The 16,375-nt window shown below is 40.8% G+C and overlaps 2 protein-coding genes across 2 annotated transcripts; both read left to right on the forward strand.

Annotated features, from left to right (window-relative positions):
- The first annotated feature begins 302 nt into the window (after positions 1–302).
- Positions 303–7,489, forward strand: LOC115061522 (lanosterol synthase-like). The gene is made up of 12 exons (XM_029529891.1): positions 303–1,016; positions 1,121–1,153; positions 1,284–1,422; positions 2,098–2,206; positions 2,565–2,686; positions 3,657–3,753; positions 3,912–4,047; positions 4,891–4,999; positions 5,213–5,331; positions 5,946–6,043; positions 6,625–6,721; positions 7,352–7,489. Exons 1-11 carry the CDS (start codon positions 1,002–1,004, stop codon positions 6,629–6,631), a joined length of 984 nt encoding a protein of 327 aa, XP_029385751.1. The 5' UTR covers positions 303–1,001; the 3' UTR covers positions 6,632–6,721; positions 7,352–7,489.
- Positions 7,490–9,323: 1,834 nt separating this feature from the next.
- LOC115061525 (metal tolerance protein 1-like) lies at positions 9,324–10,255 on the forward strand. The gene is made up of 3 exons (XM_029529895.1): positions 9,324–9,353; positions 9,430–9,608; positions 10,087–10,255. The coding sequence occupies exons 1-3, from the start codon at positions 9,341–9,343 to the stop codon at positions 10,123–10,125; spliced, it is 231 nt and encodes a 76-aa protein (XP_029385755.1). The 5' UTR covers positions 9,324–9,340; the 3' UTR covers positions 10,126–10,255.
- The last annotated feature ends 6,120 nt before the right edge of the window (positions 10,256–16,375 follow it).

Here is a 16,375-nt window from a genome sequence, read left to right on the forward strand (position 1 = left end):
ACCTGAGCACACACGAAAAATAAGAAAGCAATATGACACAAGTTGCCGCAATGTGTTTTTTGAGATTAGACGTTGATAGTCTTGTAAACTGATATCAGCTGCAGCGATCGGGCGGCCTTATTGGCTACAAAGATGCAGATGAAAGGTTTGAATATTTGAATAAGTCCATTAATTCAAATAGTTGGGCGTATTCAGTAGCGACTTTTATTTTTAGAAGTAGTGAAGTAGATTACATGGTGTAACTTGTATTCAAGTATGAGTAAAATTAGCGCTGGAAAAAAAAATACTCATAAACGTACAAGTACCCAAAAAAATCTACTTAATGACATTAACGTGAGTATTTGTAATTCGTTACGACCACCCCTGTATATTACATCAAGATTTTATGTTTCTACAGCACAAAATATTATTGATTCATCCACTTTTCCTAAAATGTCTGTCACTTTGCTGTGAGAGACAATTTATGATTATTACTGCTGAGTTTGTTGTCATGTTTTTCAGAAAAAGAAGTCAGTGTGTGGTAAACGCCAGTAAAAAAATGTCTCCTTGGGTTGTTGTTGACTCCCACATTTGCTCAGTGACACCTTTGTCACTGCAGAACACCACATGCCCCGGAGCAATCAGAATCAGTGATACGTGTTGTGGGTGATTGAGACAAATCTAATCAAAACATGTTGGGTTGCAATATGTCATATTTAATAATCTGCTCATCTGTTAATTGTTGTTGAGTTGGTTAAAAGTGATTATGCAGAAATTATCAGCAGCTACAGGTCGGCAGATTGGCCATCGTCTCCGTAGTTGTTTACTGATCACTCCAAGTTTTACTTCAACACACTCTCTTTGCTGTTTCTGTGGTACAGCAGCACCTCTCATATAAGCTAGAGGTAGTGCATGCAGCGGTACGTGAACGTGAACTGAGTCACCAGAATGTGACAAAGCTCAATGTTTAGGTTGTTGATGTTTAAATATACTGAAAAGTTGTCTTTCTTTCCACTAAAGAAATGGAAGGATTAAATGTAAGATTGTACTGAATTGGAAAACTGTACAAACTATACAAATCTATTGAATCTACAGTGTAATCTGTGTCTTCTCTAACACACACCAATGTGTTTATATGCAGGAGTATGGAACAGCTACAGCACTGGATGGATGGGTGGGTAGTTTTCTTTTTACAGCAAACATACACTACAAATAGAATATAGAATATAGCTCATTTGTATTAACTGCTGGTAATCAAAGTGGAGGGTAGAATTTACTGTTCTTTACTCTACATCTCTCTTCAGAGTAAGTTTGTGTGTGGCTCCCCTGCTGCCCACACAGCTGTGGATGCTGCTCTCAAAGGTATGCACTTCTACCGCCACCTCCAGGCTGAAGACGGTCACTGGGCAGGGGACTACGGTGGGCCTCTCTTCCTGCTGCCAGGTAAGACCCCACCCTCCCCACACCGTGCCATTTCATACTTGAACTAGGCAGTGGCTATATTAAGGGCCCCTAAGTTTAGGATTTGTCACTCTTGAGTGATACAATTTCTTTCCCTAGAATGTCCTATTTTCATTAAATCAGATTTACAGATTTATAGATCGCATTCACACTTTGTATTATTGATTGACATAGAAATGGAAATCTTATATTGTTAGACTGCACTTAGTGACCACCTACAGTGGAATTATTACTTTTATTTGCTTTTATTTTTACTATTATTATTTCTATTATTGTTGTTGTTGTTGTTACCATCACCATATCAATTTTTGTTATCACTTGCCTTTAGTGAGTATAATCATAACTGTAATTTCGTGTGTATATGATATTATTTGCATTTTCATTTGGTTCTTACTGCACCCAATTCTGGGTTAGGGTTAGGGTTAGGGTCTTCAATGCTCGTTTTGTTCTCTTAGTAACAAATAAATTAAAAGTTAATCAATTAATGAATTTAAAGGAAAAGGTCCCTGAGTGACATCCATCTCATAACATATTAGTTTCATCTTCTCTGCCTCATGTGTTTTGTTATGTTGATATGTGGTGCGGGGAGAACGGTCAGAATAAACAGAACACAGCTGAGCAGTTCATAATGTGTATCTGTATCCGTGTGTGTCTCAGGGCTCCTGATCACATGTCATGTGGCTCGGATCCCTCTGGCTGAGGCCTGGAAGAGAGAGATGGTGAGGTACCTGCGCTCCGTTCAGCTTCCTGATGGTGGTTGGGGCCTGTAAGTCAGCAGAATGCTTTTTTTGTGATTTGGTTTTCATATATGGCTTATGAATGTACCCATAGATTTTGTCAGAACAAACTCCCTGGGGTCATTTTAGCAGTGGTGACTTTCAGAAGACTTCTGACAGCTGTATAAGCATCACCCTGTTATCTTATCTTTGTGTCTGTCATGCTCTGCTGCTGCCTCCCCAGTAAAACATGTGATATAGATTTCAGAAAATATTAGTGTAACTCAAAATTATTAATTCATCCCAAATTCTGCAAACTAATTACAGGAGAAGAGTGACACGTTAAACAGAGTCAGTCTCTCTACAGATTGCAGCAGCACCATGTGAGCGTGTCTTGTTCTTTTGCAGGCACATTGAAGATAAATCTACTGTCTTTGGCACAGCACTGAGTTACACCTCACTGAGGATCCTGGGAGTAGACCCTGATGACCCAGATATGGTTCGAGCCAGGGACAACCTGCACAGCAAAGGTGAGGAGGAATAAGTTACAGGAAACAGTAAGAAAATATGTGATTTCTTTATATGTAGAGATTGAATATTTGCTTCAATTGTTGTTACCATCAGGCCATAGATTCAAAAGGCCACAGTCCAGAACAAACAGGCTCAGAAGGTCATTCATTCCTGCTGCTATCAAGTTTATAAATGATGCACTGTAGCTTTGTTTTATTTTATCTTGTGTTATGTTGATAATTGTTGCTATATTTATTTGTTTTGTATACATCTATTTCTTACTACTGGCCGACAATCTATTTGCCCCCAGGGGATAAGTAAAATTCCTTGATCAGCCATAACATAACATAACTGACATGAATAGTATTGGCTACCATGGTTACCGTGGCAGCTATCAGTGGGCAGCAGGTGAACATTTAGTCCTGATGTTGATGTTGGAGCAGAAAAAATGGTCCACTGTGAGGATGAGCGGCAAACTATAATATGTAGACCACTGAGTCAGAGCATCTCCAACACTGCAGCTCTGTTGGATGTTCCTGGTCTGCAGGGGTCAGGTTCTACCAGAAGAGTCCAAGGATCAAGGGATCAAGGGATCAAGGGTCATTGATGGTCGTTGGGAGCAAGTCTGACAGTGTGATCTGATCCAACAGAGGGCCAGGCCGCTGAATCACAGTTTGTTGTAGATGGCGCTGCGTAGCTGCAGATTAGTCAGGGTGACCCCTGTCCACCACCAAAAGATCCTGCAATGGAAACATGAGCATCAGAACTGGATCACAGAGCAATGGAGGAAGTTGGTGCGGTCTGAGGGATCAGGTTACATCATGTCGATGTAGTGTGTGCAGTGTTTGTAGTGTGTTTCTTAGCTTGTGGATACATCGCACCAGGATGACAGAAGAATAAAAGCTGATGGAAGCTGTGTGATGAAAATGTTCTGCTGGGAAGCTTTTGTCAGGTCATTCTTGTGGATTTTCAGTGTTTTATTTTGTTCAGGTGGTGCAGCGGGGATTCCGTCATGGGGTAAATTCTGGTTGGCCATTTTAAATGTCTACAGCTGGGAGGGAATGAACACACTTCTGCCAGAAATGTGGTGAGGCTATAGGACTATATTCTCCTCTTCCCAACCTTATGACTGCCACGTCACTATCAGGTCCTAAGCAGTAATTTCAACAGCAGGCAGTCAATGACTGTCTGTGGGGGCAGTGTGAAGATTGTTTGGAGTGATTTCCGATGTGTTACCTGTTGCAGGTTATTCCCAGCTTGGATGCCAGCCCACCCCTCCACTCTGTGGTGTCACTGCCGCCAGGTCTACCTCCCTATGAGCTACTGCTATGCTGTCAGACTGTCAGCGGAGGAAGACCCCCTGGTCCTCAGCCTCAGACAGGTGCTGGAGCTAAACTGCCCCACAAGGGGGCACCAGACACAAATAATCTGTTTAAAAAGCCTAGAACTGAAGGAGGTTTCATTTACATTCAAACAAAGGTTTACTGTTTTGATCATAAATTGTGCCTTTGACATAAATCCTCTGAAAAACAAAACCGAATCTTTTGTTTGAATTTCCTGAGGTGACATTTCAGTGTCCTCATTACCCATTCGTTTTTCAGTGTGCCCTTTGGCTACCCGTTTTACAAACTAGAGGAAACCATATTTGGAGGGGAAGAAGGAATTGGAGCTGTACTCATTCCTCCTGTACCCCGATTGTCAGGCAGGTCACTGTGTGTGATACGGTCACACAGCATCTACATCCGAAAGCACAGTCCTGTTTTATGACCTATTTTCCTCTAAATTGGACCAGCATTCAAAAAATTAACATCGTGGTTTACCGAAGATATTTTGCAACTGGAGACTGAGACTGTATACTCATGAGGAAAAAAAAAATACTGAGCTAATATATCAAGGGAGAAGCAAGAACATTTTCCCATAGACTCCGGTTTTCACTAGCTGTCAAGATATGGATGTTCACTTCCATAGAATATCACTCACTGAGCTATGAGTTATGTCTTCTGTGGAAGTCATGTTACACATTTCCCCACTCATTAAGGTGTTTACTCTAATTTATCCCTAATTACCCCTTCATCAGTGGAGGAGGATGAAATTTCCTTTATTATAATCCACCTTTGAAATATAAAGGCGAGCAACTTCTTAATTTAGATGTGTGTGTTTGCCTTGACTTATTTCTTTACGTATGTAACCAGTTTATATTTGCTTGCTGCTGTTTGTTGTGTAGGAGCTTTATGTCCAAGACTATGCCACCATCAACTGGCCTGCTCAAAGGAACAATGTGGCAGCATGTGACATGTACACACCTCATAGCACATTGCTCACCGCTGCCTACAGTGAGTATGAACAAAACACTGTGATAAACCACCGCCTACAGACGTGTCAGTTAGAATTCACTACATTTCAAATCATGTTTTAAAAGTTTGAACAATTTTATCCTGGCTACAGAATATTTTTATGCAATGAGAAACACATGTTTTTAATCCCATTAAACGTTACCACCAGAATCACTTGCTTAACTTTGTGGCTCTGTTCCTGTTGCCCTGCAGTGGTGTTGAATGTGTATGAAGCTCACCACAGCAGCGCACTGAGAAAAAGGGCTGTCAAAGAGCTGTATGAGCACATCCAGGCTGATGACCGCTTCACAAAGTGTATCAGCATTGGACCGGTAATAAATGCAGACACATGAAAACATCAGACTGAACACAGTTTGGCCACATGTATGCAAGAAAATTAATCTATTCACTCATCTTATACCGCTTTTTCTGTTTTGGAGGCATGGGGGGGTAGCTGGAGCAAATCCCAGCTCACTCTGGGTGAGGGCAGGCTTCACCCTGGAGAGATCGCCAGTCCATCACAGGGCCAACACACAGAGACAGACAGAGACCAACAACCACTCACACTCAGACCTGCAGATAATTTAGAGTCACCAGTTAAGGCAAACATGATGTCTTTGGATGGTGGGAGGAAACCCACACAGGCATAGGGAGAACATGTAAACTCCACACAGAAAGGCCCCAGGCAGGGGAACCGAACCCATGACCTTCTTATTGTGAACAGCACTAACCACTATGCCACTGCTATTATGAGTGGTTGTTGGTCTCTCTTTGTCTCTGTGTGTTGGCCCTGTGTTTGACTGGCAACCTGTCCAAGGTGAGCCCTGCCCTTGCCCATTGTGAGCTGGGATTGGCTCCATCATCCCCCGTGACCCAGAAAGGGAAAAGCAGTAGAAGATGAATGAATTAATGTAAATGAAGATGACGTACTGGCCTTTCTCCACAGATCTCTAAGACAATCAACATGCTGGTCCGTTGGTATGTCGATGGCCCCTCTTCTTCAATCTTTCAGGAGCATGTGTCCAGGATCCCAGATTACCTCTGGTAAGTCAAACAGTCTCCAACTTCAAACCCATCAGGCTCAATTAGGTGTTCACGAAAAGTTCTTGTGAAGCCACATATCACACATACACTACTCACAATAAGTTAGGGATATTGTAATTTACATGAGTGCTTTTCCTATTTGGTCTGAATTTTAATGAAATAAGTAAAAGTTCCCTTTGATATTACTAATAATTAATTGTGATTGATTGTGGCTGGATTGTGGCCGACTGCACAGTTTCATATTCTGGTGTGCTCCTGTTTTGGTGTTGTACCCACACATAGATATAATGTTAATGTTATCCATTATGAAACACCTGATCTTGCAGTTTGAGAGCATTACTTTTTCAGTCAAATGGTTGGCCATTTTGGGGACCAAGCTTATATTCTTTCCTAACAAAACCTTTGCGAGAAAATTTTGATTAGAAATATGAAATAAAGACGAATCCCATCTTAGTATCATGAAAAATCTGAGCCCTTCAGGCTGCAACCCAAAGTTTGGCCACAAGTTCCGAGCATTTGTGCTGCAAAGTTGCTTGACAAGTTGTTCCAGCTGTTGCTCCGTGTTCTGTTTTCTGCTGTAGCTCCTGAGCATGAGAAACACAGACGGTGGATTTGCTACATATGAAACTAAGAGAGGAGGGAGACTCCTGGAGCTCCTCAACCCCTCTGAAGTGTTTGGTGAGTATGTGCCAAGCTGTGTGAGGGGATGTCATGTGTACGGCACATCATATTGGCACATCATGTTCAATGCATCATTACACAAATCGATGGTGAATAAAAAGTCACTGTACCGATTTCATGTTTTTAGAAAGAAAGTTGTACTAAGGTGTGTGATTTGATGCCTAAGTGAACACTGTGTACTGCTCAGCAGTGTGAACCCTGGTAGGAATGTCAGTGTGACTCAACTTACAAATATTTGCATATGAAAAAGGAAAACACACACCAAATATAAACATGGAATTCAATGTCACTTCAGTCCCAACACTTTGTGACTGGAAGACTTTTTCCACCGCACGTTGGGTGTGTTGCAATACTGTGGTTTTTAAGTAACAAAGGCCTAGAATCTAACATTGTCATTTCCACAGTTGAAGAGAGAATGTATTAGTTGTGGAATTATAATTAACAGTGTGCACTTTCTCTGTCTCTGTGTCTTAAACACACCCAAACAGGTGACATCATGATAGATTATACCTATGTGGATCCAAACACTTATTACTGAAATGTTTAGACATGATCGTACAAGAAACACGGGACACCTGTTAGCTCCAAGAATACATACTACAAATGTGCCCTGGCTTTTGTTACCAGGGAGGTGCGTGCAGAGGTGCAGAGAGCTTGTCAGTTCCTGCTAGACCGGCAGATGCCAAATGGAGGCTGGGGGGAAGACTTTGAGTCATGTGAGCAACGGCTGTACATCCAAAGCAGCGATGCGCAGATCCACAACACCTGCTGGGCTTTGTTAGGCCTCATGGCTGTCAGGTAAAGCAGCCCTCACCTGACTTGACTTTATGCCAATGCTGCATCATAGTTCGATCTCAATGGACGTGCTGGGAGTTGCTCTGATACCAATATCTGTACCAGAAATGGCTCTGACACTACCTAAAATATGGTAGGTTAGTGACATGTCAAGCACCTGCTACACATTTATTTCTTTACCTACAAAGGGAGCATTCAATTCCTCAGAAGTAAAATTTAATCAGACTAAAATAAAGTGGACTGAGCTCATCTATCAGAGCTGCTCCTCACTTAATCTGCCCGATAATCTGCCCCTATCCAAGATCCCAGTTAATGTGCTCTGATTTCTAAAATGTATGGAAGCATTTATGTCATTCAAACTTTGCATTTGGAATAAAACATTTTTCTATGCTACTATAATGATTATTGTCTTGACATAATGAACGCCCCGGTTTGTTTTCTGAAAAGACATTGTGCCAATCAGGATTTGCAGGTGTAGCTGAGACCAGGTGATTTAACAACCAGAACACATTCAAACTTTTTATCCCGATGTCTACCACTTATTTTTAGAATCTGCATTTTTACATTTTGTCATCTGTGCACCAAAAAAACAGATATGAACAGTAGATTGGAATGCAAGATGTGATGGGATGTTGTCCAGTCAATAAACTCTAATTTATTTTGTAAGGATGGAATCAGTTCACAAATAATATATTTTTGACCTCTGACAACTAATATTTTTGAGAACACACCTGAATTCCTAAAGTTGAGATAAAAGTTTGTTGATTTGGCATGCAGGAAGGTATGAACTTTATGAAATAAACTGGAAGTGTGTTTAATTGTGTAGCTGACTGTCTCTACAGTTGTCTATTCTACCAGATTCAATGACAGCCACACCAATTAGATCACAGAACTTGTAAAACCTGTGTCTTCAGTTTTGCATGTGCCCTGACGCTAATAAAAAAGATGTTTTTGGCCTCTGTCACATTAACCACATAACCTCCTCCACCTGAGGAGCTTAGCTTCCCAGATAAATACAAATTTGTATGTCTCTTAGACATGGAAACAGTATTCCTTAATATCAGTGGGCTCTTTCAGCAGGATAATGTTCCGTTCCATGCTGGAACTACAGCCAGTTCAAGGTGTTGACTCGGCTCCAAATTCACCAGATCTCAATCCAATATCACAGCTCACCTTCAAAGGTCTTTTGGAGTTCAGAACTCCAGAGTCAGGACTGTTTTGGAGGTAAATGGGAACCTATGTTTAAATTTATGTCAATCACGCCTGACTTGTCAAATGTCCAATGCAGAGCAGAAAAGATGACACAGACTGTATGATGTGTTGTTGGTGTTTTTCGCTGAGACCTAGCAGAGGGGAGCAGACAACAGCGTTGTAATGTTCATAATACAAGTAAAGATGGAGCACGCTTCTTGGATACACGGCCATATATGCACGTTGTGTGTGTGGTGCAGATCTAACCGTCACATAGCAAAGAATCTGCGATGGCAGTTCTGGCACAGCCCATCATGAACTGCTGCACATCGAGGAGTGGCTTCTGATAAAAAGGAGCAGCAGGTGGCAGCTGCACCAGAGGATCTTCATCGAGCACTGAGTAAGGTCACCTCCAAATCTTTGGTCATCATCTGTTCTTCTGCAGCTTTGTTTATCATATATGTGCTGTGTGGTTCACACGCACATTAATACAAACTAGTGTTGCATCTTTATACATTGAATGTTTTCGGAGGTATTTTTGGCAATAGTTGACATGCTAATTTATTTCAATGTTAATATTCATTAATTTCTCTCATGCTGGTTTTCAGGGATTTGAGTTTCAACTTGAACATGTCTGGCCGAGGTAAGCAATGTGTTTCTCTTTTGGTTAATCTCAACCTCTTTCTTCTTACATCGAAAATTTATGTTACTTATTTCAGGAGGACGCTGTCCTCAAGGAGACAGACACAGAAATGAGCATGGGCCTGACCATGGGCATGGACAAGGACATGACCGTGACCATGGGTGTGGGGGTGAGGGCAGATCCAAGGGCAAGTGCAGGCACAAGAGCGGCCACAAGCACAAGAACTGTCACAAGAAGGGGAAGGACTCACACGGGGTAAGATGTCATCATTTAGCTCTTTCACTACAGAAAGTGGATTGGACCCAAAGTTTGTGCAGTCACATCCAATCACAACGTGTTTATAAGAGTTATTTCTCCAGAATTAGGTCAGTGAGGCAAACTCAACTTTCACACAGTAAGATGCATTCACTTTAGGACTTGTAAAAATCAGTTGAGGTGTGAAGGAGTAGTGCCTTCAAAGTTTCAAAAGTAATCATAGGTAAGTGATCCTCTTTTCTATCCCTGTCCAAACATGTTCCTGATTTTTAAACCAGTGACGCTTTTGTTCTGTTCTCTGATCTGAAAATTGGTTTACAAGCAGCAAAATTTCCTTCTTTTTTTTCAATAAGAACAGAATAACTCACTGGAGTTTTCAGAACTTCACAAAATAATCAACTAAAATTAAAACCTCTTTTTTATGGACTCCATAAATGAATGAATTAATGCCTGTCTCTTGTGTTCATCCCTCTTATAGCACTCCAGCAGCTCCTGCACCAGCAGTGACTCTGAATGAATCAAGATTTTGAAAAAGTTTCCAACTTGGTGTTGTCTGGCATACTTAAGTACAATCTTGGAATTCATTTGTACTGCAGAAAACAAGTTGTCAAGTAATAAACGTCAAAGATAAAACAAATATGTTGTCCTCCCTCTCTTGCTCTACACTACTTGACTTATTCCTTCTTTTTACTTTTTTCCCTTCGCATCATTTTATTCAGTTCTTTAGTTTTTAAACTTTCATCTTATGTTTCAAATAATCCAGATTTATTTTTTTATTGTGTAAAACTCAAATAATTTTGATCAGAATCCCAGGTGAACCTGTGGTGTGAGTGGACAGCGATTTGCACAGTGCCATTCTTCTTCTTTAGTGGCCTAAAAACGTTCATAGGGCATGATTATGTTTGTCATGGTCAGGGTTAGGAGAAGCAGACAGATTCATATTCTTTTTTGCATTTCAGCAATAAAAATCATGGTGTGCAACGATACTCTGACTCTGTTGGCCATTGTCCCTTATGTGTTGCCTTATTGTGTTTGTTACTGTTTGTCTCTGTGCGTACCCCGCCCTTGTACACTCAGGCTTTTTCCTTTTGTAACTTATATAAAGCCTAAGGAGTCCAAATGGACATCATGTTGATAGAAACTGCAAATGAAAATAATTAGGGCCAACACAACACCCCAACCCCCAACCCTGCCCTCCTCAGGTTTGTGGTTCTTCTGTCCCCCTCTCTTGGTCTCATTCTTACCCTGCAATATATCCCACCATGCCTCTCTTGCTCTCTCTCTCTTTCTCTCTCTTCCACCCCCCGTTCTCATCCTGCAGGTGGTGACTAATCGCCATCCCATGTTCCTGCTACGCCTGCTGCTCCCATATCTTCATGAACTCCATACATTTCTATGGAATTCAAGTAGTCTCCCACTCTCAACCCTACCAGTTGAGGCAGATGTCTGCCCCCCCCCCCCTCAAGCCTGGTTCTGCCTGAGGTTTCTGCCTCTTAAAGGAAGTTTTTCCTTGCCACTGTCGCCAAGTGCTTGCTCATCGGGGGATCTGTTGGGTCTCTTTAAATAATTTTATAAAGAGTTTGGTCTAGACCTGCTCTCTATATAAAGTGCCTTGGATTTGGCGCTACACAAATAAATCTGATTTGATTTGATTTGATTCTGTAGACAATCCTGTTGCTCCAGTTTGTGGAGCGCATGGAGGTTGTACTTTAGGGCCTGACTGTAGATATGGAGATAGCTATTGTCCTGGACATGATCACCATGGACACAGACATGGCCTTGGCAACAGACATAAGCACAGTCGTATGCATGGCCATTGTCATAAAAAAGAAGGAAGTGCAATGGGGTAAGGTTCAGTTGTTTAATTGGACATTGGAATGTGAGTCTCAAGTTGCCTGTAAAAGCTGTACAACAATTTAGGTTTGAAATAAGACATTATGACATATTAAACAGCAAAGCATTTTGTCAAGTGTTTAATACATTTTAAAAGTTTTTAAAAACATTTTCAAATGTTTTATCTGAGGTGTTGATATCCATCAGAAAATATATTTGCCATTTAATAGCCAAATCTACCTCAGTGTCGTTTTTCAGCTCCTCTCTAACAACACTTCAGGATCTGAACCTCTTCTCCTCCTGGCAACTGTTTTATGAGTAACAAATAATAAAAATAAAAACAATAAAAACACAACAGGTGTCAGGTAAACACTCAAAAAGTCAAATTCTGCAAGGTTGGGTTGTGGACCAGGTGGGGGTGGTGACTGTGATGTTATTCCATAAATCACGACTTTAAGCCTGGCTTTATATTGTGTGATGGGCACTGCTCCATAATACTGGAGTGGATGAATTTCAAGCATTTTCAATCATTCTCTACTCAAGTGTGAGATGTTCAAAATTTCAATTCGTTCCACTCTTTTGTTCTTTGAAATTTCAATACGTCCACGGACCAAAACACTTGCAGAGCCCATTAACTGCTCCAAAAAGGTTCATTTCCAGTGACGTGTAAGTGTAATTGTTTCAGTTTTGGCTTTCCGCTTTATAGTATTGATTCAACTTTCGTGATTGTTCTGGACAGTAGCTCCATAAATTAAACCAATAGCAACTGCCCAGCACCAAGCAGCAGACAGGCTATGTTAGTCATTAAGGTGTGAACATAGTGATTGTGTTGTCACATGTCTCATTATCTTGCGTGAAGTCTTGAGCAAATAAATGTTAAATTAGAAAGAGCTACTCACTCCAGATGACTCTGCTTCGGTCTCTGACTCGTGTCCAGTTTACCAGCAGTGCTGCTATAAATGGCTATACACAAGTCTGTGTGTGGGTGTTGGACACTTTATGTACTGATCACAATTGTTCCTTTGTGTTAAACAACATAAAACTCTTGACAATTGTCTCTCGTGTTACTTTCTATTTATCTGACTTCTGAATTTCTTCTTACTGCGTATGTACTCAGTGCCTTCATGTTATCTTTATTTACCCAGGGAAGGTTGAATTGAGACCTTGGTTGAGTAACAACTTTCAGAAACAGTTGCACATCCTGCAATACACAATGCATACACAATACATTCATTTCTTACCTTTGTGTCACCTGTGAAATCAAATTAATCCTTTAACTCCCTTAGTGGCAAATCAGAAGCCTGGTGCTTATTTGTGTGGATGAACTATTCACGTGAGGCAGACTACGTATACAACAGTCACTGCAATGTACTCAATTGGCACAAACCTTTGTGTCTCATTTACGGTACAAGTTACTTGGCAGCTGCAAACGATATTTGCAATTAATGTTGTGCAATTAGCCGTATTGAATTTAATTAAAATATTGTATTGGATAAAGGCAGAAATTTCTTTCATCTTTCATGCTATAAAAAATGACACCCAAAACAAAATGTATGCAGATCAAGTTATCTTGGATTGATCACAATGTCAGAAATCACACACAAACATCTCAACAGTGATGGTATGTGTGTGGGTTTATTGTAGACTTTACAGTCACATTGAACCTTTACCTCCAGGGCGGATAAATCTACAAGTAATCTTTATTCTCAAGCAATAAAGGTAATAAATGAAAGTATGATTTATTGACCAGGACACCAGGCGGTACTTCTGCCTCAGCTTTTTTTATAGATTTATGTATTTCAAGGTGTATTTGTATGGATTTGCAAGTTGAGAATATCTGTGTGTTATTTCTATTTTATTAATAAAGTATTTTTTTCTGTATATTGTCTCTTTTTTGTGTGTGTGTATGTAATATGTTAAAGATTACCCACACACACACACACCCACTCAGGTCACGGAACAAAAATGTTGTGATATGAGAGCTGCCCTCGAATTGAGGCGCAGCTACACATAAAAAGGAGCAGCAGGCTCCAGCTGGGTCTGCAGATTTACTTTCCTGCAAACAGTAAGTCCACTGCTTAAAATCTGCTGATGGCTTGTTGTTCTTTGGCAGTATGTGCATGTATCAAGGAAAACTGCTAAAAGTTTTACTTTCTTTCCAGGATCTGAATTTTTGTCTAATGTTCTAAGATGTACGGAAACAATCAAGGTAAACAGCTGCCTTTGCATAATGTTTTTTAAATTTGCATTGCATAGTCATTTATCACATTTGCTACATCTTGACCAGTCGATTTGTTCAACCTTTGCCTGTTCTTTAGGATACCAGTACCCCCCTGGCTACCCAAGCCACCCTCAGCAGCCAGGGGGTTACCCTCACTGTCCTCCAGGCACTGTCCCACCACCAAACTGCCCTGGAGGAGGCCAACCTGGGTATGGACCTGGTCCTGGTTGTGGCCACGGACAACCTGGGTACGGACCTGGTGGCCACGGCCAACCTGGGTACGGACCTGGTCCTGGTTGTGGCCACGGCCACGACCATGGCCACAGCCACGGGCATGGGCACGGACATGGACATGGACACGGACATGGGCACGGACATGGGCACGGACATGGACACAAGCACAAGCACAAGAATGGTCACAAGCATGGCAAGTGTCACAAAAAAGGAAAGGATTGTCACGGGGTAAGATTCCTTCATTTAGTTTTACGTGTTCCAGAAATGAGAATATAAAAAAACTTAATCAGTACAACTACAACGTGAACAAATTACATTGTCAAATGAATGACCTCAAAACTGAGACAGTATGCCATTTCTGCTGCTGTTACATTTAAGCAGATTGCGTTGATTCGTGATGTTTATCTGTTGTGTTTGTCCCTATTGTAGTCTTCCAGCAGCTCCTGCAGCAGTGACTCTGACTGAAGACTCCTGAAAGGCCTTCATCTTCCTATTATATATTACCAGAGGTGGAAAGAGTACTGAAAATTTGTACTCAAGTACAAGTAAAAATACTGGTGTTAAAAAAAGATACTTAAAAGTAGAAAGTATTCTTCTCAAAAACTACTCACATTGCTCAAACAAACGATGTATATAGAAAAATTACACTAAGGCAATTAAATATAAATAAATGTAAAAAAAATGTATATAAAGCAGGAATGTTTTTGAACGTGCACAGAACAATTTAAACCTTTCCCAATACACCGTGAACAACAGGCAGATGTCTCAAACTCTTGGACATAATAGCATTTCTATCACACTTCACTTTCTGAACCTTTTGATCAGTTTCAATAGGAGCTGTTTTTCCAAAGTAAAAGAGTCTACCCAGCTTCGTTTGGCTGTGAAAAGCAGACCAGTGTGTCAACCGATTTGGTTCCCCATTGGAATTCGTGTTCCCCCTCGAAAAGCCATGTTAACTGACACCGCCCACAGGACCAACCCAGAAGAACTGGATATACGGAAAGCAAAGTGGTACAAAAATGTAGAAGATTTGAGTGAGAATGCAGCAAAAACAAGATTTCCATGTTGGTTTGAATATATGTTATTTAATTTGGTACTACCAGTCATTGATTTTGATGGAAAAGAGTTAATTGCAAACTCATGATTTCATGATTCATGATTTTCACGCCTGTTGATTGGTTTATACTTTTGAATGAATAAATAAATACCATGCTTTTGTGTTGAATTGTTATTTTGTCAATGCGACAGTTTAATATTGATCATCTCAATGACGGTTACGTAGGCCTATCTCCTTTTTATGGGCACGTCCTATCACAGATAATGGTTAGGCTTTCAGACAAAAAATGTCCCGTGAATGGATCATTGATTTGGGTGACCATAAATGAATAAGCTTAATATTGAGGTCCAAGATAACGGAAGGGGGTGTAGGCCCTCTCTAATATCAACATGGGACATACAAGTAGAAATAAAAAATGTACAATAGGAATATAGACACAAGTCATGTTACTGCTGGAGTGATACCAGGAACAAGTGACTCATGGTGATGAGGTGATAAAGGTGATACTTTGTATTACCTTTCGTCAAAAAACGATACGGAGTTGCTCAGGAGAGTGGTGGTTGGCGTGGAGGAGGCCAGTGACATTTTCAAGCAGTTCCATGACAGTGCAGAGGGATGCCACTGTGGAACCCAAAAAACCAAATATGCCGTCAGCGCCAGGTTTTACTGGCCTGGAATGGGGGTAGACTTGGACAAATGGGTAAATGGAATTATTTGATTGAAGTGTATGATATATTGAGCTTATCCATAGATTGTAGCTCTGTGGACTGCATTTCCAATATCTGCTTTTGAACCATCAGGTTTCACAGTGTGCAAAATGCCAGTTCAGCAGGCTCTCCCTCAAAAAGTCACAGGAATATATCCCGATACATGTATGTAACAAGGCTTTCATTTTACTGAATACTTAACAAAAAAAAAAAAAGAGAAATTAGTTCATGATAAGAGAGCATAATTAGTTTTTTTTTTTTTTTTTTCCAGGTGGACCGTCCTCTGGAGTTGGTGGGAATGGACCTCGTGGGACAACTGGCGACCACTAATGATGGCAACTGCTACATGTGTGTGATGGTGGATTACTACACTAAATGGGCGGAGGCGTACGCCATCCCAAATAAAAGTGCCGAGGTGGTCGCTGAGTGCATTATTAAAATTTTTTATAGCTTTGGTGCACCGCAGCGCATTTTGACCGATCAAGGAACGGAATTTGTGAATGAGGTTAGTGTTGGCTTGGTGAAAGAACCATTATGGTCCTGTCTACATTCTGTACAATGCATTGTTGCTAAATTGTACTTATGTTTTTTAAACAGCTGAATCTCAAGATTTGCAAGTTCCTAGATGTAGATAGGAGTCTTTGTGCGCCATATCACCCACAGACAAATGGTATTGTGGAAAACCTGAATGGGACAATTCTGAGGTGAATCTGTA

The sequence above is a fragment of the Echeneis naucrates genome, chromosome 21, assembly GCF_900963305.1.
Source record: "Echeneis naucrates chromosome 21, fEcheNa1.1, whole genome shotgun sequence".
In the NCBI taxonomy this organism is placed as follows: Eukaryota; Metazoa; Chordata; class Actinopteri; order Carangiformes; family Echeneidae; genus Echeneis; species Echeneis naucrates.

Coding starts and splice junctions, on each gene's coding strand:
- LOC115061522 (XM_029529891.1), top strand. Junction 1,423..2,097: donor GCCTCTCTTCCTGCTGCCAG/GTAAGACCCCAC, acceptor TGTGTGTCTCAG/GGCTCCTGATCACATGTCAT. Junction 2,687..3,656: donor GGACAACCTGCACAGCAAAG/GTGAGGAGGAAT, acceptor TATTTTGTTCAG/GTGGTGCAGCGGGGATTCCG.
- LOC115061525 (XM_029529895.1), top strand. Junction 9,609..10,086: donor AGGGGAAGGACTCACACGGG/GTAAGATGTCAT, acceptor TCCCTCTTATAG/CACTCCAGCAGCTCCTGCAC.